This window comes from Oryzias latipes, chromosome 12 (assembly GCF_002234675.1).
Source record: "Oryzias latipes chromosome 12, ASM223467v1".
Lineage (NCBI taxonomy): Eukaryota > Metazoa > Chordata > Actinopteri > Beloniformes > Adrianichthyidae > Oryzias > Oryzias latipes.
The window spans coordinates 14,019,165-14,045,004 of record NC_019870.2 but is presented as its reverse complement, the minus strand read 5'-3'; the positions used below and the strand labels follow the sequence as shown (position 1 = coordinate 14,045,004).

The 25,840-nt window shown below is 39.7% G+C and overlaps 2 protein-coding genes and 1 long non-coding RNA gene across 4 annotated transcripts; 1 reads left to right on the top strand and 2 right to left on the bottom strand.

Annotated features, from left to right (window-relative positions):
- Window positions 1-13,295, bottom strand: LOC101164078 (rab11 family-interacting protein 1). Its single transcript, XM_023961202.1, has 6 exons — window positions 12,794-13,295; window positions 5,751-6,178; window positions 4,046-5,660; window positions 1,274-2,023; window positions 819-927; window positions 1-716 (listed from the first exon to the last, which is right to left on the bottom strand). Exons 1-6 carry the CDS (start codon window positions 13,147-13,149, stop codon window positions 507-509), a joined length of 3,468 nt encoding a protein of 1,155 aa, XP_023816970.1. The 5' UTR covers window positions 13,150-13,295; the 3' UTR covers window positions 1-506.
- On the top strand, window positions 13,213-15,078 carry LOC111948392. The gene is made up of 2 exons (XR_002874384.1): window positions 13,213-13,324; window positions 14,420-15,078. It is a non-coding gene; the product is annotated as an uncharacterized LOC111948392 (long non-coding RNA).
- On the bottom strand, window positions 13,764-24,269 carry LOC101163833 (glycerol-3-phosphate acyltransferase 4-like). 2 transcript variants are annotated; one of them, XM_020707694.2, is made up of 14 exons: window positions 24,140-24,268; window positions 23,733-24,012; window positions 23,487-23,635; window positions 22,211-22,280; window positions 21,826-22,123; window positions 21,634-21,708; window positions 21,394-21,483; window positions 17,127-17,220; window positions 16,901-17,016; window positions 16,666-16,721; window positions 16,303-16,388; window positions 16,090-16,218; window positions 15,637-15,716; window positions 13,764-14,429 (listed from the first exon to the last, which is right to left on the bottom strand). In XM_020707694.2, the coding sequence occupies exons 4-14, from the start codon at window positions 22,263-22,265 to the stop codon at window positions 14,288-14,290; spliced, it is 1,221 nt and encodes a 406-aa protein (XP_020563353.1). In that variant the 5' UTR covers window positions 22,266-22,280; window positions 23,487-23,635; window positions 23,733-24,012; window positions 24,140-24,268; the 3' UTR covers window positions 13,764-14,287. The 2 variants fall into 2 exon arrangements, with proteins under 2 accessions (XP_020563353.1, XP_004074981.1); XM_004074933.4 differs by lacking the exon at window positions 23,487-23,635 and having other exon boundaries at window positions 24,140-24,269.
- Between the last annotated feature and the right edge of the window lie 1,571 nt (window positions 24,270-25,840).

The window sequence follows — 25,840 nt, the reverse complement described above, 5'->3', positions numbered from 1 at the left end:
TAGCATTTAAAAATATACTTTTATTTCAAAAATAGGATACAGCAGTAAATTTAATGGCACAATAATTCAGCATTTATCATTTCAGTGTCGACAGGCTGATTAAAGTGCATTTCGCAATTGGCAAATTATTCAAACGGTCATAATTTAGTACGGAAAAACATCTTATACAGGAGTGCAGTTTAACAGTCTAGTAAAAGCATTTTACATTATGAATCATTTTGCTTAGCTGTCATGTACATAGCAGTAAGAAAATTATATAGTCACATGAAGGCATTTCAGTTTGTTATACTATTAGATACCTCAGCTTAAACAACCAGATCAGGAAATTAATTCGTTTCAATTTACCCATTTTCCTCTCTTGAAATATCAACCTTGATATAAAGCAAAGACAGATCAAGTACCAAAGTCATCTTAATATACCCAAAATTCTTTAAGAAGTATAGTTGTAGAACAAGAGGAAATAAACTCACACAAAAAAAAACACGTACAGCAAGAATAAAGTAATCTTAGGCAACTTTCTTGGGAGCTGCAGACAAGGACATCAGGATACTTGGCTGCTCCTCAATGACACGCACCAGTAAGTTGTCGATATACTGTTCCAGCTCTGATATCTTCCTCTGTTTCTCCAATAGATGGGTCTCCTGTTTCAACACCAGACAGACGAGTTCCTCTCTTGTCAGTTGGGAGAACGGCCCTGTCATCACAGTATCAGGAACCTGTTGGGGAGACGCTTGTGGCACTCAGCAAACGGATCAAGTATTTATAAAACCAGCAATCCCAAATATTAAAACTAGAGGCAAAGAAAATTGAAAGGCTACCTTATTTTTAGTCTGAAGTTCACAGCCAATTCCTGGGGATTTGGCATCTTCTTGAAAAAGTGAAGTAAAGGGCTGATCGGAAGGATTTAGAGGTTTTACTGGCAGAAGCCTGTCAACAAAAAAGAAAAGTGTACATTAATCATTTGCAATAAAAAAAAAGACAAAAAATTGGATGATGAAAAATCTGTTTTACAGTTGTCAAAACCAAACGCTAAAAAGACATTCTTGGTGTTCAAGCAGTATGGTCCGCTTGATTGTATGCAAGAAGTATAAATGCAAAAATGCTATAAATTATAATATGGATGATGGATCCTAGAAAAACGCTTATTGATTAATTTATGGTGAATTATGATGGCAGAGAGACAGCTAACTGTTCATGGTCTTGAACAAATTCAGAAATAGAGGAGTTAAATTAATGGTGGTTTAAAATGTACCGAGAACCTGCACTGTCTCACCTGCGTGAACTTGGAGGCTTCTCCGATGTTTTTATGCGCTGAGAGTCTGAGTTGGCAGCATTGTTCACATGTAAGTGACCTGTACTTTCTTGTTGGTCATTTGCGTCATTTAATCCTTTATTTATATGTTTGTCTCCACCATTGGCATCCTTCTTAGCAGGGGGGACAGGAGCAGGAGCCATCTTTGAAGACTTGAGTTTTACTTGAGAGGCAGCATCTCTGTCTGCTTTCTGTGTCGACGCTGGAGGCCAGCAAACAGGACCAGAGGCAGAGGAATCCTCTTGATCAAAGAGTTCGTTTTCATTTTCAAATGGGTTTGAGCAGGGAATAGGCAGAACTTGTTCCTTCGCAGTTGAACCCATATGGGGAATATTTCTGGCAGACTTAATTTTCTTCAATTCAGACGAGTCTTTTGCAACAGGTTGAGGTCTCGACGGTGCAGGGCGTTTGCCGTTCACTTCAGAGGTTGGAGTCGAGCTTTGGGTGTTTTTCAAGTCTGTTAGAGACTTGTTCTGCGGAGGGATTGTTGTCGAACACTCAGAGACAAGATTGACAGTTTTGCCATCACTGTCTGGGTTTTGCTTGTTCATTTGCAGTTCAGCTACATCCTGTGCTTTCTGCATTTGTCTTCCATCTTGGCCACTTTCAGGAGGCGGAGGAGCTTTCCTCTTCTCCCTCTGAGACCTAATCGGGTCCATTTCATCAGAGGAAACCATGTGGCTTTTTTGTGAAACCAGAGCTGGGTCACATCTGGAAATAAGAAATAAACATTTAAGGCATGGAAACACATGAGGATTTCATTCAAATGAGTCCAACAATAGCAATGTACAGACAAACCTATAAGATGCTAAAAAGAAAATGGGCTACAGTGAATCTTTGTGGGTTTATTGTAGAACAAGCAAACGGATAACTGCAGATGTTTTTCTCTAATTAGAAAAAGTTTTTGTTCGGAGACATCATAATAGTTTAACTTAAAAAAAAAATGTCTACACTTGCCATTCAGGTCTTGGTTAATCACGCTAAACAGAAAAGCTCGTTGCAATCAGCAAGAGTATGCAACCATTTTCACATCGTATTAACATGATCCTTAGTATAATGAGGCAAGACTGTGCAACGAGCCTGGTCCCTGCTGGCCCTGATTCCAAACTCATACAAGCTTAAACACAAGCACAAAGCTGTTCAATATTTATGGTGGTGTCAGTTTACGCAGCATTTAAAAAGAGAAGTGAATAGAAGAACTGCAGCAGAGATACAGAACAATCAGATCATGCTTGGTGTACATGTAAATGATGATTTTCAAATGATCTTTACTACCTCTTTTGTATGTCAGGTTTCAAATCAACATTTAAACGTTTGTTAAAAATGCTTTTATGTTAAAAATTATGTATTTTAACCATTTGAGATGATTTACTACACTACTAGAGAAAATACTTTGATAACTACAGAGTTTTTGGGATAACTAAAAGGTGTCATTTGTGGTACTAACAGCAAGATTAAGGGCAATTCAAGTTGCTGTGCTGGCATGCGATACCCACAGAGTTTCCAGTTTCCTGCGGCTCAGACCTCAACTGAACCCTGCAATTTTCCCTTCCATTTATCCTCAGCTTTGTGTTGCGAACTGCTAAAAAGAAGTCTAAATTAATGCAGTGAATCCTAATCTATAAAGAAAAGCATCACAGACACTCATTTGAAGGTGGAAAAGTCAATTTTGTAATTTGTTTAAAATTACTGAACACTCTGGTAGTTTCTACATTTTGTCCTCTAAAATCTACTATGGAGTTCGCTGTAGGATTCATATATTTTTTCCTTTAAAAAGGTATACATTATTGAAGTAATGGGTAAAAACATGTTTAAATAAACGAAAAAAAAAAAAACAACCTATTGAAATTACCCCAAAACATCGATGCAACAATTTGCACCCAATTTATTTGAGAAATGCTTTTCAAAATGTTGAATAAAAATATATCGTAAAAGCTAAAACAATGCTCAATTTGAGTTAACCATACTATATTATCCCACTTTTGTGTAAAAAAATACCTTTGCAAAAAATACCTTTGCAGTGCAAAAATGGTGCATTTTTCCGAAGGTATTTGTTCTCAATTCTTAAAAATAATAATAATAATAATAAACTGTTAAGTTTAATTTTCGTATGCCTTAGTCACTGTATGTGGCCCGCCATGTCACTGTATGTGGCCTGCGAGAGCACAAAAGTGTTTGATTTCTTAAAATAAAAACTAAAAATTTGTGTGTATTTATTCATATCTAGGGGGAATCAGACTGGAAGTATCGGATTGGGCAACTATACATTAGGACTGAAACACTGTCCATATAACCTAACCTGACAGAATCAAATTTCAAAAGATTTATGCTAAAGTAACAAGCAAACATATGTTTTCTATGCAACTGTAATTATCACTTTAAAAGTTATCATAAATAAAAAAATAAGCTATTTAACAAGGAGTAGTTACATTCATTTTTCATTACATTTAGTTACATGCATACGTTATATCTGGCCCTTTGAGGATAACCACTACACTGATGTGGCCCTCAGTGAAAATGAGCTTGACACCTCTACTCTAACACCTCTCCAAAATTATATTTTATATTAAAGAATTCTGCAAGAAACACTTCAAAGTTTTTATAAAACTAAGTATCTCTGGGGCTTCTCTTATTAAAATTATTCAAAAGCTTGACGTCATGTATTAGGAGGAAGATACAGCTTCATGCTAACTGGTTTTTAACAATCATGATTGCTTGTGTGCAGAAACTAACCTTTGCTTTACAGTTTCCCCTTTGACTGTGTGGCTGTGAGCCTCAGAGGAAAAGTTGGGGTCATCTTCAAATGGATTTAGTGAGAAGTCTTCATCAAATGGGTTAGTAGAAATCAATTCTGCAGCTCTTAGTTCACTTGCCAAATTTTCCTCCTTCAGCTTCCTTTCCTCCTCCTCCTTCCTTAACTTGTCTCTACTTTTCTCTTCTTCCTCAATTTGCCTCTTTTCTTGTTCCTCCAATCTCCTCAACTGTGCTAATCTCTCATTTTCTTCCATTTCCTTTCTTGCCCTCTCAGCCTCGTCCTCCTGTCTCCTTTTTTCCTCGATCCTTCTCTTTTCCTGCTCTTCTTGCCTCATTTTCTCTTCTTCCTCCTGTCTCAACCTCTCAAGTTCTTTTAGCCTTCTTTCCTCTTCTTTTCTCATCTCCTCTCTTTGCCGCTTTTCCTCTTCTTTCCTTTGAATTTCTTCCTCTAGCCTAATCCTTTCTTCCTTTTCCCTTTTAAGTCTCTCTTCTTCCACTTTCCTCTCCTCTTCCTCCAGCCTCAACCTTTCCTTTTCAAGTTCTCTCTCAAGTTCTTCTCGTTTCCTAAGCATCTCCTCTTCCTCTTTTCTCTTCCTTTCCTCTTGTTGTCTTTTCATTTCCTCAGCCTCCTTTTGCTTCCTTGCCCTTTCTTCCTCTTCTTTCTTTTTCATCTCTTCTTCTCTCTTCCTCCTCTCATATTCTTTTTGCATATCTTCCTCTTTTCTCATTCTCTCCTCTTCCTGCCTCCTAAGAATCTCTTCCTCCTCCTCTTTTCTCCTTCTTTCCTCCTGCTCCCTCTCTGCTTTTTCTTGCTCAGCTCTCATTTCCTCGAGCTCTTTTTGCCTCCTGGTCATTTCCTCTTCTTTTCTTCGCATCTCCTCAATTCTCTCCTCTTCCTCTTTCTGCCTCCTGAGCTCTTCACACCTTTCTTCTTCCATCCTCATTTTCTCAGCTAATTTAAGCTCTTCTTCCCGTTGTCTCTCCTCCTCGTGTGCTTTCCTCTCCTCTTTCTTAATTTTTTCCTCTTCCCGCCTCTTTTCTTCCTCTTCTAGCTTCTTTTGTTCTTGTTTCTCCAGTCTCTTTTCTTCTGCCAACCTCTGGAGCTCTTCTTTGATCTTTTCTTCTTCTGCCAGTTTTTCTTCTTTCCTCTGAATAATCATTTTGAGCTCTTCTTGCCTCTTCAGAATTTCCTCTTCCTCCTTTATCCTCCTCTCCTCCTCCATTTTGGCTACATCTTCTCTTGATTGCTGATTTTTAATTTCCTGATTGTTTTCACCTTTCTCTTCATCCTCCTCCTCCTCTTCTTCTTCTTCTTCCATCCATGGTGAGTATTGCCTCACTGCTCTCAGCGAATCCAGAGATGGGGAAGAGGTATCGGGAGCGTCTTCCATCGATCCGTGACCTGAACTGGCCAGGCTGAAGTTTGATCCAGCTCGAGAGGTCCGTGGCTGCGGCTCTTCACAGTAGACATGGCTGCCGTTGATACACATGTTAGTCTGCTCCGCAGAAGAATGTTTTTGATTTCCCAATGAGAAATCTTTGCTGTCTGAGCTTCCAGAGCGTTTATGTATCTTGAACTTAAACTTCTTTTTACCTAAAAAAAAAAAAAAAAAGTGCGAGGAAAGATTTATTAAACAAAAGCTGTGAAAGAATTTCATAGAAACCTTAAAGGAAAACTGCTCACCTTCAGTTGGATCAATATTTAGACCAGATGATTGGCTGCCACTCAATGAGGAGTTCTTCGCTGGCAGGACAGACATGGACTGAGACATGGTCTTCTGCAGGTTAGTCTTGGAGGAAAACAAAGATTTCATCTTCAGCTTCTTGGATTTACCATCTTTTTTGGCTACCTCCTCGCCATCTCCATTGGCCTCCTCCTCACTGTCAGTCATAACCTGACTGAGGGATGGCGCCAGGCCAGATGATGAGTCCAACTCCTTTTTCTTGCCTCGAACTTTGTCCTTTAACTTGCCCAGGCGAGAACGGGACTTCCCCGCAGCAGAGAGGTCAAACATGCTTGCAGTCATGTTGTTCCTCATAAATTGGATGTCCAGAAGAACCTCCCCTCGGTCTTTGTCTGGCTTGCCCTGCTTGTCCAGTAACCTAAACCATCTGTAAAAGGCAAGGAATCAGTATGAGTTGAAATGAACATTATGACACATCAGGCACAAGCCGTTGTGTAGAATAAGCAGTTCATGGACCATCTATCTTAAAAATCCCACTCCAATCTTCTTTTGATCCATTTTTAAAGCATTCCCCAGGTCTCTTAATTATGTTGTTTTTAGGCAAAAAAAGAAAAAAAAGGCTGTCTTTTTCCAGCACATAGTTTCTGTAGACTGGCATGAGTTCATTTGAAATTCCCCTTAGAGTTGCAGTTGGGACAGTTGGAGGAAGCCTGCCTTCATTTCCCATCATCCCTTTGTTTACATTGTCTCTTACAGGCCCTCAACACAATCCCAAGCCAACATTGCCAGTGCGACATATTTGGCAAACAGTATTGGAGCCATCAAGTTTTGAGAACAACTTGAACAACAGTTTTGAGCCAGATCTCAGCTCAGAAGAGGAAAACGATAATGTAAATGGATCCATTTGTTGACATTTATCGAATTATTGATGTACATTTACATTATAGAGTTATAGTTTAAATACACATTCAAATTTTTCTCCCATACAGTTCCGTCTTATTTTCTTCACACAAAAAAACAAAAAAAAACAACTTTGTTTTGATTAATGAAAACTTGAAACTAACCCTATTTGCTGTCATTTAGATTTGTGCATATTGTATTAATGCATAGGTTGAGTTGTAGTCTATGGGCAATAACCTTCTTGCATACACAGGAAATTAAATGCCAACAGTTTCTGAGAAGTTGCACGATCTTGCATAACACGACTAACCTCTAAGGATTGCATTTTAAAAACTCTCTTTATGGGTATAATTACATTTCTGTCATGCTGCAATCCTGCTACTGTTTACTGCCATAATCTGATCCGGAACTGTCCAAGCTGAACTCTGCAAGGTTGTTTACTACATGGCAGCTTTAAGACCTTTAACCCTAAAGACTGTTAACCAGACCATGCAAAGATATCTTTGAATAAGATGATTAGCCTCTACTTCTCTCAGGACTTTAGCTATCCAGTCTCATGGGAAACTATCTTTTCACGATTAACCCCAACTTCACCTTTTAAATACGGCTCAGGGAAGAGCCAGACAGAATTAATGCCTGCTTGCTGTCCTGCTGGTTGGATATAAGCCCCAATATTTCCTTTTTGCATTTCCTGGACATTCAAATGATCTTAAGATGTGCTGTTTAAAAAATATGCAAAGCCATAAATACAAGTCCACTGAGAGCTGAAAGCATCCACTTTGCAATGATTTTGTGCTTGTCCCGTTTTCGACATCTGAATGACTCCACACAGCAACAATAAGTTACAGACACGCTAAGTCAGCAAAGAAATGTGCCTATCTGGCAAAAAGTCTGAGGTCAGCCCACAATTGAGAAAACAACTAACGGAAATCTGGATTTCAAAGGAAATGAGGAAGGGGCACAGAAAGAGTGCTCTGTGGTAATAATCAGACATGTAGTAGCAAGCTTCTGTGTTCCTTTTTTCTATTTACCCGTTAAAAGAAATGCTGTGTTGTCCCTATTGTGCTGTAAAACGTATGCTGCTGGGCTTCAGCCTCCTCCTCCTCTCTAAAGAATGTTTCAGATGCATCTCAAATCAAGGAGGGAACACGCCTTTTCCTGGAATTTACCAAACAGTTAGCGCTGTCTCAGCCCCCCCGGCCTCCGTGTCCCTGATGAGCACCAGGACGTTGTTTGGACAAGTCCGGCCTCGACATGATCACTGCAAGGCTTCTTCATGTTTTGCCCAAAAAAAGTCTAGAACACACACAATGAATTTATTCTCTGTAAATAAATAAAAAAAATTTTTTTAAACGCAGGATTGCCAACACATAAGACAAAGTGTCCAAGTTTGAAAATATTTTGCTCTGAAAGCAAGGACAGAACATTTTTATATTTTAAAGGAGATTATTGTTTTATTTTTAATTAGAGACTGGAGGGAAAAAAAGATTACTCCAAGTTCTTTTAATTGGTGATGCCAGCTTTTTGCAGAGTCCCGAAGCTTTGAGAGTGAACTTAAAGTTAACTCACTCATAAAAAAAAAAAAAGTGAGACTAGTACAACTTATGTATAGCTTCACTAGTGGTCATCTAGAAAGAACTGTAAACAATGCTATTGCCATCCTGAGGGAACTTCAGCAGCCATGAACACCAACGATATTTAGAAGAAGATGACGTTTCTTCATGCCTAGTTAAGGAAAAATACTCCATGAAAAAAATCATTATATAAGCATTATGATCCCTGACAGATCTGAAAATCCATAAAGGGCAATCTCAGGTGGTCTGTTGCCATGACATTTGCTCACTCAATTTAAGGGTACTACTACTGGATGAAGCAATTTGTTTTATAACAAACACAGAAGCGCTTTAATTCATATTATAAACCTAATGTTTTAATGTTATGTGTTTCCATGTGTTCTTTAGAGTAGCTTTGTGGTGATTACTTCAAATAAACTTCTGGTTTAGCCGTATTAAAAAGAAAAAACATTTCAGTTCATTCAGTAACATTTTCTGCATCCAGCTGTACTACAACAGAGTGAATGTCATTAAAGTCCCACTCCTATCATCTTGTGATCTACTGTAAAAAATGCTCCCAGTGGTCTTTTAATTATATGATGATTATACCATTTTAAGTATATGATGATTAAACCATTTTTAGGCAAGATCTAAAAACCTGTGTCGTTTTCTAGGACACCGTTTCTGTAGAACAGCAAGAATTCTTCAGAAATTTGCCTCAGAGACTTTTGGCAAGGAGTAAGCCTGCCCTCATTTTCCCCATCATCCCTTTATTTACGCTCTCCCCTGAGAGCATACAGCCCCTCACAACTCCAGCCTGAGATTAGCAGTGCAGCAAAAAGGGTGAGCAATTTTAGAGCTATCCAGCTGTACAGTTCTGAGGCAGATGCCAGCTCAGACTGGGAAAACACAGGCCTACATGGCTCTAATGACCTACGAGCCAATGCATCAGAATGGAGCAGAGCAGGGCTCAGGTGGACTGCTGACTGTAGCTTGTATGTAACTACAAGCTTTTTCAAAATAGCATTTTTTGTCTGCTCACAACAATTCACAACAATTTAAATATAGAAACAGTTTTCCTCCTAAGTTTCTAAGTTTCTTCATGTCCATCATGAGAAAAATGCTAAAAACGTTTTAAAAAACATTTTCATGGGCGTGGGACTTTAAGTTTTTATCCACAGCCTGATGTGCCTGTGAGTCACAAAACAACTGATCCATACAGAGATAAAAACACAAGTTAAACAGAAGGGAAGTTGCATAAGTATTTAAAAAAAACACTATTCATGATGTTGAATTAACCTGAATCACCAACCAGAAAACTTTAGGCTGAGCCTAAATACTTTGCAAAGCTGAGACTCTTCCAGTAATCTTTAAGCCTTGTACACAATATAAAAAGTATGCTGCTCTTTTGAACAAGGAGAACCAGGGGAAGACAATGGATGACTCAACTTTATTCTTTAAATAGATGCAACGTTCTACATCCTTCCTTGTGAAGCCTGAACGACTGATAGCGGACTGCCCTGAGAGGCCTTACTTATCACAGAGCACAGCTGTGAGGTGGAGAACTCGTGAATGTGTGAAAACGCTCTGACAGCAAAAATATCCATGAAGGACACAGAAGAGTCCTAAGTATATCATTCTGCTGAGTGACAGAGAGCAGGGCAGCAGCACAAAGGAAGGAAAACAGTGAAGAGACACTTGACTTAGCAGGGTGTCAAATCATTGGTCAACCTGTTAGTTGGATTTAGAGTTGTGTTTTGTGTAACCTTCACCACTATTTACATTACTTCAACTTCAGCCTACAAGTGTCCCAGTTTTTGAATTCAAATACACAGCATTTTTTTCATATTGAGGGGCAGATCTTCAAAAGAAGTGCTTAACACTAAAACAGAGGGAAAAGTTAATGCATTTAGCAAGAGGGACTATAGAAAAAAAAGAAGAAAGTTAACCAACACCTGTTATTTAGAAACTACAGCAATATTGTTGACTTTTGCATCCACTTTTACAATTGAATTTTAAAGGGCCTATATCATACACAATCAAATTTCATTTTAGTTTTTAAGTTTGTTAAAATGTTCATTCCTCTCAGAAAGAAACCCCAAAGCTGTATTTTGATCCATTCACACATTTTTGAGCATTCTTCTAAAAACCTGGGCTATGCACCAGCCCCTCCCAATCCACAAAAAGGAGTGGGCTCTCAATTATGACGTAGATGCTGTAAGTGAGAACAGCCCCTTCCAGGAAGAGTCTGTGCTGCCAGCACCGCCCCCAGGCTAACACCCACTTTCTCCGCAGAGTTAGCGGTGATCTCCAAAATGCTTTCATTGTATATGCACAACCTGCACATCCATCTTTGCAGAAGTTTGGATGTTTGTTTTGGTCAACGAGAGGCAAACACGCTGCTGAGGCTTACTCTAAGTTGAAGTCATGAAATGGGCAGCACCCACATGGAAAGAACGCTGGCACCTCAGATCCAGAAAAATCACCATAACCAAATAAACTTTTAAAAAAAAAAATAAAAAAAATAAAAAATCAGACAATATGAGTTTCTGGATTTTTTTTTCTCAATTTGCCTCTCATAGTTGATGTATACCTATGATGAAAATTACAGGCCTCTCATCTTTTTAAATGGGAGAAATTGCACAATTGGTGGCCGACTAAATATTTTTTTGCCCCACTGTACATAGACTTTTTTTACTCAGTTGTTTTAGGCTTCAACACTAAAGAAAAATAAATTTTATTTTGAGTACACTTCATATTTTGTAGTTAAAAAGTTGATTCTTAAAAAAACAAATAAGAAGAAAAGTTTTATAGAAAGGTTCTGCTACAAATTTAAATATTGCCATATTTGTTTATTTTAACCTTACATTTGAGTAACTTCGAGTTTAAACAAAATAAAACCATGTATAAGAACGTAAAAATATAAGAAAAAATAGTCTATTTTTATCTTTTGTGGAAATCACATGTTTTTCTAGGGTCAATGAGAACAAAAGGGTTTCTCTCTGGAAATACTGACCTTAGTCGACTTTCACTGTGTTTGTTTTTCAAAGATAAAACAGGAATGTAAGGCCGACTCTGGGCACAAACCTCAGGCAACAGCCCTGGCTGAGCTCACAGGAGGGATGACTAGAGAGGAATCAACTATTTCAACAGTCCCCAACTTTGCAAACCAAATTCTGCTTTTATATTAAAAAGAACGAGGACGAGGGAACTCTACAAATGTATGAAATTCTCTGAAACTTTGTTCAAGCGAGAAAATTGTTTTGTATCTTGGAATGGAGCTGCAATAAAAGCCAGCCAGACACAGAGCTGCAACGGTCTGATATCTGCATGTTCAAACATTCAACACATGTCCCATGAAGCTCTGATTAGCCCTGTGGAACATCCCATTCTCAGAGCAAATAGAATTGGATATTAAACCACTGAAGGAGACAGGACAGGATGAGAAGTTGTTAAAACCTTTAAATCAGATGTCATTTCATGCGTTCGAGTGTTACATTTCATTTTATCCACTTTGGCAGTCCAGGAGTTGTTTAATGAAGAATTTTCCACAACGGATGAGGTTTGTTAAGAATAACCAATGTAAGGATTTATCTGTGCTTCAAAAAACGAAGTACTGCTTTGCCTGTCAAATCTAAGACATAAACTAGCTAAAAGGAAGTAAAACATGTTTGTGTATTTACTGGTTCTTTCTGACTGTGAATAATGCTAATCAAATGCAAGGAAATGAAAAAAGCTACTGTACTTAGCAAAAACAAACAGACCAGAGATGGAGGAATTTCTCATAACATCTGAACATTTTTCTGCACAAAGGAATCATGTGAATCTGCCAGTAGTGAAAGTGCTTCACCAGCACTGCCTGTAAAACCTGATCAGAGTATTTATTGCAAAAAACCTGAAATGACATGGGTGTGAAAGCATTTTTAACAAAAGATCGTCACACCAGCCGCCCCATTTAGTTAACAGACGTCAACTGACGTTAAAGGGAACTCTATCCCGAGAGGCTGATCTCCTGGAGTGAGCTCCTCTCTTGCCGACTGAAAGGGAAAATTCTGAGACGCAGTGTTAATGCTTCTTGGCATCTCAAAGATCCACAGGAAACAAATCTTTTAAGCTGATCTGGTGTGAGGGGAAAACATTCAAAGGTCAGCCCTAACAGGTCAGTGCAGTGAAGCATGCCTGGAGGTGCGCACATACCTCAGAGGCAATGAAAGTCATTTACTTGCTCAAATATGCATTAGCATTTTTTACTTGCAATTGGTAGGTTTTACAGTAAAGCGTGGAGTTTAGTTGTTTAGTTTAGTTTTTAAACCCAAAAATGCAGAAAAGCAGCCAGTTCAGTGTTCATCACAGGGAAGTCAAGTACTTTCCCCTTAAAATAGGAACTTGTGGCTTAGTTTGAGTCAAACCTTCTGTTTTCATCAGTGCTTCTAGGAGTCAAAAGGTCACACACACTTAAATGTTCAAGCGTTTGAAGGAGAAACTGTGTGGGCAAGTCATGTTTACAAAGAGAAAGGATTATTTCCGCCCCGTTTTCCCCTTCTAAATTTCACTTTTTGCGCTTTTTACGCAGTTGGGTGGAGACTCACTCAGTCTTATTGCGGGTGGTGTCCTCGCTCAGTTGCGGCAGGTTGATGACCGCCTGCCCCAGCAGCTTGTCCGGGCCCACCAGAGCCCGGTGAAGGACCTGGACCTGCAGCGTGCTGCGCTCGGATCCGCCTCCTCCGCCTCCACGCAGCAGCTGCGGCAGGTCGAAGGTGGCCTCCTCCTTCCACACCGGAGTCACGCTCTTCTCCACCACGGACGTCTGGAACTTCTCCTTGCCCACTTGGAGGACCGCGTACGCATCGTTGGTGCCGCTCTTGCCCTTCACCCTGAGGCCCCGGGCTTGGAGCGCAGTCACCTGGGCGCTGGTGGGACACCACTGCTTATCCGTCAGCGACATGCTGTCAGCGAGTTCGAGTCCCGAGCAGACAGCGGGAGCGCAGGATCGGTTCCGAGGAACCACACAGCAGCGCAGAAAACTTTCTCGTTCAACTCCAGCGGACAGCTGACTGGGCGTGGCCTCACACAAAAGAAGAGGCGTGGTCCAGAAACACCACGCCTCTCACAGCTGACAGGTAGATTATTTCCAGCTGACGTTTACCTTCAAATCAGCTGAGAGCATTTGGGCTCTGATGAGTCATGACAGATTTTTTCCCCCCATTATTATAGATTTATGATTATTCAAACCTGGCACGTGGTTCTGCCACTCCATCCATCACCTGCTCAATTCATAAATAACTGAAAGTGTTTTAAAATTCTAGGTCACAGAATAGTTTAGACTTCTAGAAGACACTTTAGACTCAGCAGCATTTAAAGTGCCTCTGTAGGATTGAGCTTGATGGAAGAACCTCTCAAAAACATCACTGCTTTCTTCTTTAAGTGTTTTAGAAAATAAATGTGATTAATTTAATCAAAACTGTAACTGTAATGTAATCAAACTGCAGTGATACAGATGGAGAAAATGTCAGACTGTCTCACATGTAGATTGCTCTGTTTGAATAGTGACTCCTGCTGTTTGAAGAAGGAAAGAAAATCCACATACATTTTAATTTGAAAAAATGGTTTCACACGCAGTCATGATCAGGGACAAACATTTCTGTCGAGACAGTTTAATCTCACTTTCTCTGGTTCACAATGTCCAGCGTAGACTAAAGCAGAGGACAAATATAGGACCTTGAGCCACTTATCACTGAGCGAGCTGACGTCTCAGAACCTTAAACCAGCTTGATTACAACTGTACACTCACTGGATCCTGACACAGAATTAGAAAATTTCTATTTGAGTGACTTGATTACAGAAGACCCTAAAGAACAAATCCATTTTTAGCCCTTCCTAATGATCTGAGGTCATAAATTGGATATTTTCTTAAATACCTGACCGTCTGTGTTTCAGCTAAACATGACAATTTTTCTTCTTTTTACAGCAAACTCTAAAGAATTCAGACAGAATCTCCTCAGTCATCATACAATTTATCATACAAGATGAAAAAAAAAACAATTAGGACACAATGTTCGTTCCTTGTCCTCTTTTGTTTTTGATTAGTCCTCCTCTGGAGTTCCATCTTCAAAACATTTTTCCTGTTTTTGTGTTTGATGGTCCCTCAACAGTATCTCGCTGTAAAGTCTCTGCTGCTCCTCTTTGAATATATCTTTCACTTTGGTCCTTTTTAGGCCACCATCCCTGAGATATGAAGAGGAAAAACACAAGATCAACTCTGACACGCTGAACAAAACAAACTCTGACATCCTGAAGGCAGCAATCAAGAGTACTCCAATAGCTGTTGTATTAAACAGGACTTGATCTCATACACATTAAATCATTTAATCATTTAATGTAAAGAAATTATATTTAGACTACTAATTAATACTTATATGAGATTCTAAACTAATTTAAGTAAAGACACGTCTGTGGATATTTTATGAGGCAACCTCCAAACAAAGGATTATTGAACAAGAGGATTCAGAAGAATTAAAGCAAAAAGATTTATCCTCGACCTCTAATTCATGATGACTGAAGAGTCATCAGTTATTAAATATGATTCAAAATACAAGAACAATTCAAAGCAGACAGACCAGACCAAAGGACAGCTTCAATGATCAACACACTGTTGTGCAAAATGTGCAAAAAAAAAAAAAAAAAACCCTCCACACCAGGAATGAGAGACCTTGACAATGTGCTGGCTAAAACTTCTCAGACTTCAATTATGAGTAGTGCAGTGAGTTCTGAATAGAAAAGAGTTACAAGGCCGTTTACAGGGAAGAAAGCTACCCCTTTAAAACTCATACAAAAAGTAAAAAAAAAAAAAAAGACTAATTTTTTCCCCCCAAAACACTAACTAAACTGTAAAGCATGGGGGTGGCAGCTTCATGTCGTGGGGGAACTTTAAGGTACAATTCATTGCATTCAAATGCATCTCTAAAAGATTATCTCAGTACAGGAGCCACAAAAATAAAAAGATAGGACCTAATCAAAAGATGGTGCATTAAATTCAAATCCGAGACGACAACATTAAAACAAGATGAAAACATTTGAAGGACCGTGACAAAGTTTCAGTCCTAATTAAGAAGCTTTATGGCTTGTGTTATTAAGTTAGTTTACAAGTGGGATGAATTGTTTAATCTAAGTCAAATTTTGTTTGTTGAACGTGTGAAAACAAAATGTTTGAGATGTGTTGGTAGCCTTTACTGGAGGTCACCCATTAATAATAAAACATTGTTTTAACATCTAGTGAGACATTTTGGAAATGAAAGTCTGTTTAAAATCTTAACTGACCTTTAAAAAAGAAAACAAAAACAAAGAAGAAAAGGAAAAAAATTGCACAGAGAAAAACAGTTTATGTAAGAATTTGACAACACATCAAAACACTTAAAAAACTACAAGTACCAACCATGTGAGATCAGCTAATCCTGCTTGAGCAGCTAGGGCTGCCTTCACTCTTTTTGCAAACTGCACTGCATCTTCTCCTTCCTAAACAAAAATGCACAAAAAATAAGCAAACAAAAGCTGAACAGAACATGACAAACATGCAACAGTTTTGCACACATCTTTTGGCAACTTCAATTAACATGTCTGTTTCAAGTTGGTGCCAGTTTTATGCTTCTCTAACATATTTTTACACTTATGTAAAAATCTTTTGGCACACATGTTTTCTTTTGGTTTATTTTTTGAAATAATGATCGTAAATAATGCGTTTCACAGAAACCCCTATGACTTTATCAATGAAATGATACAATTCTTGCACAATTATGCCTGACAAATGAAAAAGTGCAATTTTTAAAATTCTATTTGTTAGTAAACAGTGCTCGAAACAGGTCTTGTAATAATTATGAAAAATAGTCACCTCTCTGTTCATGGGGGGCAGGTACCAAACGCTGCAGACCAGCCCCCAACTGCTCATTATTCTCAGAAGGTGGTGCACCAAGCCAAACTTACTGCTGTTCCAGTAAGCGTCTCCAAAGCGAAAGTCATACTGAGAGAGACAAGAAGCGGCACGTCTTGGCTGCAGCTGGGACCGACATGGAAACTCATAAGGTGGAGGAGAAGAGAACCCTACCTTTATAGCTACAGGAAAGATGGTGCACCCAATTTCAAAGCTGCCCTTCTTGAACATCATAACTGATGTGTTGTTAACACACGTGCCTGTAAAAGGAAGACAAGAATTTCAAAACCACAATATTACAAAAGGGAGAATGATTTGTCTGAGGGTTTTTTTCATAGAATCAATCAAATATGATGTCTCTTTTAAAAAAAGTAGTTGGCAGAGCAGCATGATTTTTATTGGTTTTTATGTGGGAATAACTTTCTGTTTTTCACAGGGAATTGACTGTTGTTGTTTTTTTCAGCTTTGCTGCTTTGAAACAGGTTTAAGGCATTTTTAAAATCCCTTTAGTGTTTAATCACCTCATCTCATACAGACCTTCAGGGAAGATGAGGATGGGTTGTTTGGTTTTATCAGCAGCATGATCGCACAGCCTGAAATGGGAAATCAGGGCAGTTTAAAAAAGGAAAAGAATTCTTTAGCAACTGGGATCAATTAATAATAAAAAATACTTAAGTTATAAATGTTAAAAAAACACGAATATGTGTTATTTGAAGCAAATCTGGAAACTGTGAAAACAAGCATGAACTGCAACCTGGAAATGCAGTGTTACCTTTTGGCCACTAGATGTCGATCTTTGACTTCTGCTCTTTCAAACCAGATGTGAGGAGAGGATTTCACCATGGCTCTTTGTATCATTCCCAGCAGACCTCTGTGCACCTGACCAACCTAAAAGAAAATGGGAATTCAGATAACATCAATTGTACCAACAATCACTTATTCTATCTTTTTAAACTGTTATTTCTTCACGCAACTCACTCAAAAGCAGGATGATTTACCAAAGAGTAGCAGCGATCATTTGCCAGGATAATCACATCCAGGGGTGTTGTGTGATTGGCCACACAGATGCTGCCATTCTTTGGTCTGTTCTCACTGTTGTTAGAAAAACATGCAAAACAGTTGAATAGCAACACTCTTGACAAGCAGTGCAATAATATTCTGAATATGCAAGCAACAGGGAGCTTCTCAACCCATAACTAGAATAAATCAATATAAAAAAAATTGAGGACACTTCTGTTTTGAAAAGAGGTCATTAAGACAGTACGTACAAAAACTCTCAAAATTATCTATTTTTATGAGTAATCAGCAGATTAAGGGCCTTCAGCACATTGTAACTGCACATAAATCTTGTGTTGTTGTTTTTCTTTCAAAAACAACATGCCTTAAACAGCTGTAATATATTCCTTTAAAGACCCACTCCAATGAAAATTGTGTTTTTGGTGTTTTTAATGTGTTCTTGTAGCATTTTTCTCATGATGGAGCACAAATATAAAATTTAAAATCAAAATTGTGTTTCTGAGTATTTCTTCATTCAAACTGTTGTGAATGTGGAGCACCTGAAAAAAATGCAGTTTGAAAAAGCTTGTAGCAGTGATGTAGAAGCAACAATTGGCTGAAAACAATTTCTTGCTCCGTTCCATTCCGATGCATCCTCTTGTGGACGACCAGATCCACGTATGTCTTTGTTTTCCTCATCTGAGATGACATCTGGCTCAAAACTCTACAGCTGGATAGCTCCAATGTTACGCACCATTTTGTTGCACTGGCAATGTCAGGTTTGGGATGTGAGGAAAGCAAAAGGATGATGGGAAATGAGGACAGGCTTACTCGGTGCCAACAGTCCCGCCCACAACTAAGTGGCGAAATTCTAATGAATTACTGCTGCTCTGCAGAAACTATGTCCTAAAAAATGACTTAGGGTTTTTGATTTTAGATTAAAATGTCCTCTTCTTTCTCTTTCGGCTTTTCCCATCAGGGGTCGCCACAGCGAATCATCGTCCTCCACCTCACTCTATCATGGACGTCTTCTACCCTAACATTAGCCAACTTCATGTCCTCTGTTAAGACATCCATGTATCTCCTCTTTGGCCGTCCTCTTGCCCTCCTGCCAGGCAGCTCCATCTCCAACATCCTTCTACCAATATATCCACTATCCCTCCTCTGAACATGTCCAAACCATCTCAGTCTGGCTTCTCTGACTTTGTCGCTAACACAGGCAACGTGAGCCGTCCCTCTGATGTACTCGTTCCTTATCCTGTCTAACCTGGTCACTCCTAAGGAGAACCTCAACATCTTCATCTCCGCTACCTCCATCTCAGCCTCTTGTCTCTGTCTCACTGCTACCGTCTCTAACCCATAGAGCAGAGCTGGTCTCACCACTGTCTTGTACGCCTTTCCTTTGAGTCTTGCTGGCACTCTTCTGTCACACAACACTCCTGACACTTTCCTCCAACCGCTCCAACCTGCCTGCACTCGCCTCTTCACCTCTTTTCCACAATCCCCATCACACTGAACTGTTGACCCCAAGTACTTAAACTCCTGCACCTTCTTCACCTCAGCCCCCTGTAACCTAACGCTTCTACCTTGATCCCTCTCGTTCAGACACATGTATTCTGTCTTACTATGACTGACCTTCATGCCTCTTCTTTCCAGAGCAAACCTCCACCTCTCTAGCTGTTCCTCCACCTGCTCTCTACTCTCACTGCAAATTACAATGTCATCTGCAAACATCATTGTCCAGGGAGATTCCTGTCTTACCTCGTCTGTCAGCCTGTCCATCAGCATAGCAAACAAAAAAGGACTCAAAGCTGATCCTTGGTGTAGTCCCACCTCCACCTTGAACTCCTCTGTCTGACCTACAGCACATCTCACCACCGTCATACTTCTCTCATACATGTCCTGAACTACTCTGACATACTTCTCTGCCACTCCAGACAATCTCATACAGTACCACAGCTCCTCCCTCGGCACCCTGTCATACGCCTTCTCTAAATCTACGAACACACAATGCAGCTCCTTCTGACCATCTCTGTACTTTTCCATCAACATTCTCAAAGCAAAAATGGCATCAGTGGTGCTCTTACGGGGCATGAAACCATACTGCTGCTCACAAATCTCCACCTTCTTCCTAAGCCTGGCTTCCACTACTCTTTCCCACAGCTTCATTGTGTGGCTCATCAACTTTATTCCTCTATAGTTGCTGCAGTTCTGCGTGTCACCCTTGTTCTTAAAGATCGGAACCAGAACGCTTCTCCTCCATTCCTCGGGCATCTTCTCACTCTCTAAAATCCTATTGAACAACCTTGTTAGAAATTCCACTGCTGTCTCTCCTAAGCACTTCCATACCTCCACAGGTAGGTCATCAGGACCAACGGCCTTTCCGCTCTTCATCCTTTTCAGAGCCTTCCTAACCTCATCCTTTCCAATCTCTGCTACTTCCTGCTCCACAACAACCACATCTTCCTCCCTTCTTTCCCTGTCATTTTCCTCGTTCATCAGCTCCTCAAAATACTCCTTCCATCTTTTCTGTACACTCTCTTGGGTTGTTAGCACCTTTCCATCTCTGTCCTTAATCACCCTTATCTGTTGCACGTCCTTCCCATCTCTGTCTCTCTGTCTGGCTAGTCTGTACAAGTCCTTCTCTCCTTCCTTTGTGTCTAACCTGTCATATAGCTCATCATAAGCTTTCTGTTTGGCCTTTGCCACCTCTCTCTTCACTCTACGCTGCGCTTCCTTGTACTCCTGTCTACCTTCCTCAGTCCTTTCTACATCCCACTTCTTTTTAGCCAACCTCTTCCTCTGGACGCATTCCTGTACTTCCTCATTCCACCACCAAGTCTCTTTACCGTCTTTCCTCTTTCCAGATGACACACCAAGCACCTTCCTACCTGTTTCCCTGATAATCTCTGCTGTAGTTTCCCAGTCATCTGGAAGCTCATCCTGACCACCCAGGACCTGTCTCAACTTCTGCCTAAATTCCTCACAAGTTTCTTCATTCTGTAGCTTCCACCACTTGGTCTTCTTTTCTGTTTTCCCTCTCTTCTTCTTCCTGACCTCCAGAGTCATCTTACACACCACCATGCGGTGCTGTCTGGCTACACTCTCTCCTACCACCACTTTGCAGTCATTAACCTCTCTCAAATGACCTCGTCTGCATAGGATGTAGTCCACCTGAGTACTCCTACCTCCACTTCTGTATGTCACTCTATGTTCCTCTCTCTTCTGGAAGTAAGTGTTGACTACAGCCATTTCCATCCTCTTCGCAAAGTCCACCACCATCTGTCCTTCCAGATTCCTTTCCTTCACACCAAACCTGCCCATCACCTCCTCATCACCTCTGTTGCCCTCACCAACATGCCCATTAAAGTCTGCTCCAATAACAACTCTCTCTCCTCTGGGGATACTCTCTATGACCTCATCCAACTCACTCCAGAATCTCTCCTTCACTTCTAACTCACAGCCAACCTGTGGCGCATACCCACTGACTACATTCACCATCACCCCTTCAATTTCCAACTTTAGGCTCATCATCCTGTCTGAGACTCTTTTCACCTCTAGAACCCTGTTTACAAACTCCCCCTTCAGAATCACTCCTACCCCGTTTCTCTTCCTATCAGCACCATGATAGAACAGTTTGTATCCTCCTCCAATACTACGTGCCTTGCTGCCCTTCCACCTTGTCTCCTGCACACACAGTACATCTACCTTCCTTCTCTCCATCATGTCTGCCAGCTCTCTGCCTTTCCCTGTCATTGTGCCAACGTTAAGAGTCCCTATTCTCAAACCTATGTTCCTGCCTTTTCCCTTCTCTCTCTGGCCACGGACCCTTCTGCCTCCTCTCTTTCTTCGACCAACAGTAGTCAAATTTCCACCGACACCCTGTAGGTTAACAGCATCGGTGGCGGTCGTTGTTAACCCGGGCCTCGACCGATCCGGTATGTCTAAAGTGGTGTGGATGATTCGCATAGTTATTTTGGCAATTTTTACGCCGGATGCCCTTCCTGACGCAACCCTCTCTATTTATCCGGGCTTGGGACCGGCACAGAGGCAACTGGCTTGCAACCCCTGTGGCTAGATTCTTTAGATTAAAATGTCCTAATCACATTTAAAAGACCACTGGGAAGGCTTTTACAACAGATCAAAAGATGATTAGAGTGGGACTTTAAAAAAAAAGCTGTTTTTTGGCTGGAATGTTTGGCAAAACCAAGTTTCATTTTTCTTTTCTTTTTTTCCCAAACAGCAGATATTGTTCATTATCCATCATACCTGTTGTGATAAGTGATGAAAGCTGTGAGAGATTTAACACAGAAGCGATATCCCATCAAATGGACCTTCTCTCCAAGAAAGAATCTTAACCTGATGACATGAAGCAAAATGTCACAAGGATCATTTGAGTTTGACACACACGGACACACAAGAGGAACTATCAGTTTATCTGATATCCTTGTTACAGCAATACCACTCAGTTGCATTCCTCAAGCGTGACAAGAACTGGCAAAAACTCACTTTGAATTAGGTAGAAATCCCACTGAGGTGCTCAGGATCACAAACAGGAAAATTCCTGTTACTGCAAGAAGGACTCTGCAGAAAAACAGAAAAATGCTGTGACAAAGGATGAACAATTCACATTTGTATTAATAACAAACAACAAAAGTTTTTTGTTTGTTTTGTTTTGTACAAACTTTAATCTGATCTAACCTGAGAGGCAGCAGGATGCCGTAACGGATAAGTACACCCAGACCCCACAGGAATGTAAGCCTCAGACCTCTGTGAGGGAAACGGCGAATGCTGCGAGTGAGCAGGTTCCAGCTCTCTAGTTCCTGGGCTGAAAAGCTTTTGGTCACTTCATCATCCATAATGCTCTCCACTCCTTTCCGGCAGAAGTAAATGACATCACCCATGTCGAACTGTGGCTCTGAACGCCGACTGTGAGCTGAACTCCGCAGCTCCTGCATGTTTTCCTGCACTGACAGTGGTTTGCTTTTGGCTAAGATGCCTTCAGCAAGATAAAGGAGGAGAAATATGGTGAACATGCATAGAAAATAGAAAAAAGCACAAATTTAGAAAAACATAGTCACTTTACCTTTGGTGTGTGGTTTACTGAATTGCCTATTCTTTTGCTTTGCTGACAACTCCATTTGTAAAGTTGCCCACTAAATTCAGATCAAACAGCAGTGTTACACATGCAGTCATTCTATTTGCTTACAAATAGCCATGCAGATTACAAGTTATAATCTCAACCTAACAAAAAAAGTCTGGCTTTGAAATGTTTAGAAGCTTTCACCTTAAAACTAAAGCGGAGCAGAAGGGACAAAATTAGGTAACGGGGTCCCCGGACTGGGGTTGGTAAAGCATGTGTTTTGCAGCTGAGCAACAATTTTGCCGCTTTGGCTTCAGGTTCACACTAATCAAACCATACAAAATTTATATTTCCAGCAAGTTTGTCCATCAAATCAAGTTTTTCTACAGGGATGTCGTGGTAAATGTGACTGGTTATGAAAGGATAAGCAATGAAAAATCTCAGAGGTGGCTAAGAATCACTTATTGAAAAACATATTCTAAGACTGAGACTTTCAAATGCAAAAGAGCTGCACCATTTGACTCGCATTTAAAATATAATATCAAAGTCATTTGCAAGTACACAGTTAAACCTAATTTGTGTTGTAGCTACCTCCAGTTCTGTTTTAAAAACAAGCAAAAATGCAACATTCTGTCTTGTAGAAATCTATTTTTTTAGTTTTTAATGCTGGTCTGGTTTATCTGGAGTATTCATCTTTTCTTTTTTTTTACATACATTTTTGGTAAGATTAAAAAAATAAAGCTGCATAAAGCTAAATTCAATTTGGCTGGTTTTCTTTCCAACCTTTATATTTATTAAAACTGTTATAAAAAAACAGCAAAAATGTTGAGTCACCACCATGACCCCTTTTTGAACTTGCAAAATTTGACCTGCATCTTTACGCTGCTTTTTGTTTGCTCTAAGAGGTCAAAAAGATTACAGGAAAAGATTTCTACATGTAACATTTTTGCTTTTTTTTATCCTTAAAGCTTGTTTCCATACACAGAAGGTGAGTTCATGTTTATTTTACAAGGCTGCTAATTCCTAAAATACTACTCTGTAATGTTTGGAAGCTTTGTCCAACAAATTATAAAGCCGGCCTCACAAAACCCTTCAGTCTTTGTAAAAGTAAAAAAACAACTTCTAAAATCTTACAAAAAATCTATCACGGGAAGTATGTGTTCAAATTCAGTGGTACTCACAAGTAATTAAAGGAAAACAGGCCTGCAGATATACTGGGACTGCAAGAGCTGAGCATGTGCAGGAAATAAATACATGTGATCCTAGGTGTCTGAAATACCTCCTATCATCAGAATCTCTGATCCCACTGCTGGAGGATTCTGTCCTCCTGGGGTTCAAACCCCAGAGATTAAATCCCTGAAGTGAAGGTTGATGCATTCAAATCCTAAACCTACATTTTCATGTTGGAAGCAGGATCCCAACGTATTGCTATGTAACAAAAAAACAAAAACAAAACTTTTTGCAGATATCTTATTTAGCAATGTAAACAATCCGTGAATCATCCAAATACACACACCCGACTCACCTCAAAAACCCTGCATAGTGTCCTGATGTAGAACCGGTGAATCCCCAGGGAGACTTCGAGCACAGCTGGCACAATTATGATGACAAACAGGATGGTAAACCAGACAACGAAAGTGATGCCAAGACACCTGCAGAGCAGGTTGCAAGCAGACTGTGCAAACTGGAGCATGTTGGCAGCAGCAAAGACAGCCTGGAGTAGCAAGGCTGCATGTTATGGAGGCACTCTGAGGCCCCCCCTCAGCTCCCAGGAGCTCCTCTGCTCTGCTCGGAAGCTGCAGTCACTGAAAAACAATTAAAAAATAAAGAGTACTTCACTTCAAACAGCACAAACTGACAAATAATTAGAATCCACATTTAAATTATGCATTTTATGTGTGTTTAGAGCCAGAGAGAAAACCAACAACTAACCACAGCTGACTGCTGAGTTTGTGAAGGTAAGCAAGTGAAAATTCGATGCTCCATCTGGAAAATTCCCTCTTCTGTGTGTGAATGTCAAACACCAGGTTCGGCTTTGTAGGGTATTAGTAACATGCCCAAGGCAAAGTTGCACTGGGTCACCATGACTACAGGTGGCCAATGAGAGCTGCTGTCTTTGCGCTGTGGGCTGGACATGAACTTAAATCTGATTAGCGTTGATCCCACAGAAGCTCTGGCTATCGAAACGGCAAGTTAAAAAAGGATTGATTTGTTTGAATTTTTTAAGGTCTTGAAATCTTTTTGTTGTTGTTGTTGAATCAGAACTCATCCATATTTTTTTTACTTTATTCCAAATTACTGCCCAACTGCTACATAATACAACTAAAAGAAAGATCAAAAGCTAAACCTATATACATGGCCTCCTGCTGCCCACTTTTGCCTTTAGGAAACTCTTCTGATAAACCTTGCTCCATATTGACAGGACAGCATCATGATCACATAGAAACATTTGAATTGTCATTTTCACCACATGTGGAATCTAAATAGTTGTTTGTGTGAAGATTTAAAAAGTGATGTGTGTAAGAGTGTGAAAGGAATTATACTTTGAGAAAAAGTCAAACAAAGAGTTTGACCTTTTTTTTTTCAATTCTTTCATTAGTTTTTTATTTGTTCAGACAACATGCTTTTCCCTGCAGACGTCTGGTCCTGAGGCTGAAAATAAGAACTAAAAAAGCACTACAGCACTTAAAAAGCTTTATTTAATATGTTCAAAAATAGAAAATTTGCCTTGTAATCTGGTACACCTATTAATTCTGGTTGGTTTTCCTGAGCTCCAGTTGATTTCTTGTACTAAAAGGTGCAAAAATTAGTCAATATGTTCGACTTTGTTAAACTGCAAGGCCGCGCAGCCTGATAATTGTTGGATTGTAAACGACCTTAGCCAGGAGCCAGGCAGAGTGACATGTACTGTCCTTCAACTGTTTGTAAATGACTTAAAGTTTGAGTTCATTTACTTCCCCTTTATTGTACTACTTGCTTACGTTTTGCTTTACTGTTACTTTTTAAAAGCCACAATGGAAAAGGAAAAGAGCCACATGTGGCTCCAGAGCCTCAGGTTGCAGACCCCTGCTCTAGAAAAGGCTTGGACATTTGTGTTCTTCTAGCTTTCTGACACGAAATACAAACTTGAATGTTGTCCAGATTTGAGTTGCAAAAAACAAGCAAATTAAAGCAAGAAAAACATCCCTTCCAAACTAAAACCTGTCTCATTACTATGATGTTCCAAAGTTAAGTGAAATCTAAAACTGACAGAAAAAAAACTAACTTGAAATCCAGAAAAATAACTTTGATGATAATCTGCTGTTTCATATCATAAATAGATATGTTGTATCTGTTTTCTTCTTCATTTTTTCCTTGCTTTTTAATTGCTGAAAATAAACTGATCAATCAATCATTCAAAATCAAGATGAATTAAGAATAAAGTTCCCATGAAAGAGTTCTTTTATAACAAACATTTTAAATGACCTTTACTCTATGCAAAGATAGAAAACAGTCTATATATGCATTGAATAGTTCATTTATCATCCTCATATATTTATTTATTTATCCTTAGATAACTCACCTCCATTAAAGTTCCATTCATCTGGTCCCTGCAAACACAAGAGGAGTTTGCTCAAACACAGATTCACCTCT

Coding starts and splice junctions, on each gene's coding strand:
- LOC101163833 (XM_004074933.4), bottom strand. CDS start 23,900: ATGCTCCAGTTTGCACAGTCTGCTTGCAACCTGCTCTGCAGGTGTCTT. Junction 22,124..22,210: donor CAGTAAACCACACACCAAAG/GTAAAGTGACTA, acceptor ATCTTGCTGAAG/GCATCTTAGCCAAAAGCAAA. Junction 21,484..21,633: donor GGATTTCTACCTAATTCAAA/GTGAGTTTTTGC, acceptor TCATGTCATCAG/GTTAAGATTCTTTCTTGGAG.
- LOC101164078 (XM_023961202.1), bottom strand. CDS start 13,149: ATGTCGCTGACGGATAAGCAGTGGTGTCCCACCAGCGCCCAGGTGACT. Junction 6,179..12,793: donor ACCACCCGCAATAAGACTGA/GTGAGTCTCCAC, acceptor TGCCTTTTACAG/ATGGTTTAGGTTACTGGACA. Junction 717..818: donor AACTTCAGACTAAAAATAAG/GTAGCCTTTCAA, acceptor TCTCCCCAACAG/GTTCCTGATACTGTGATGAC.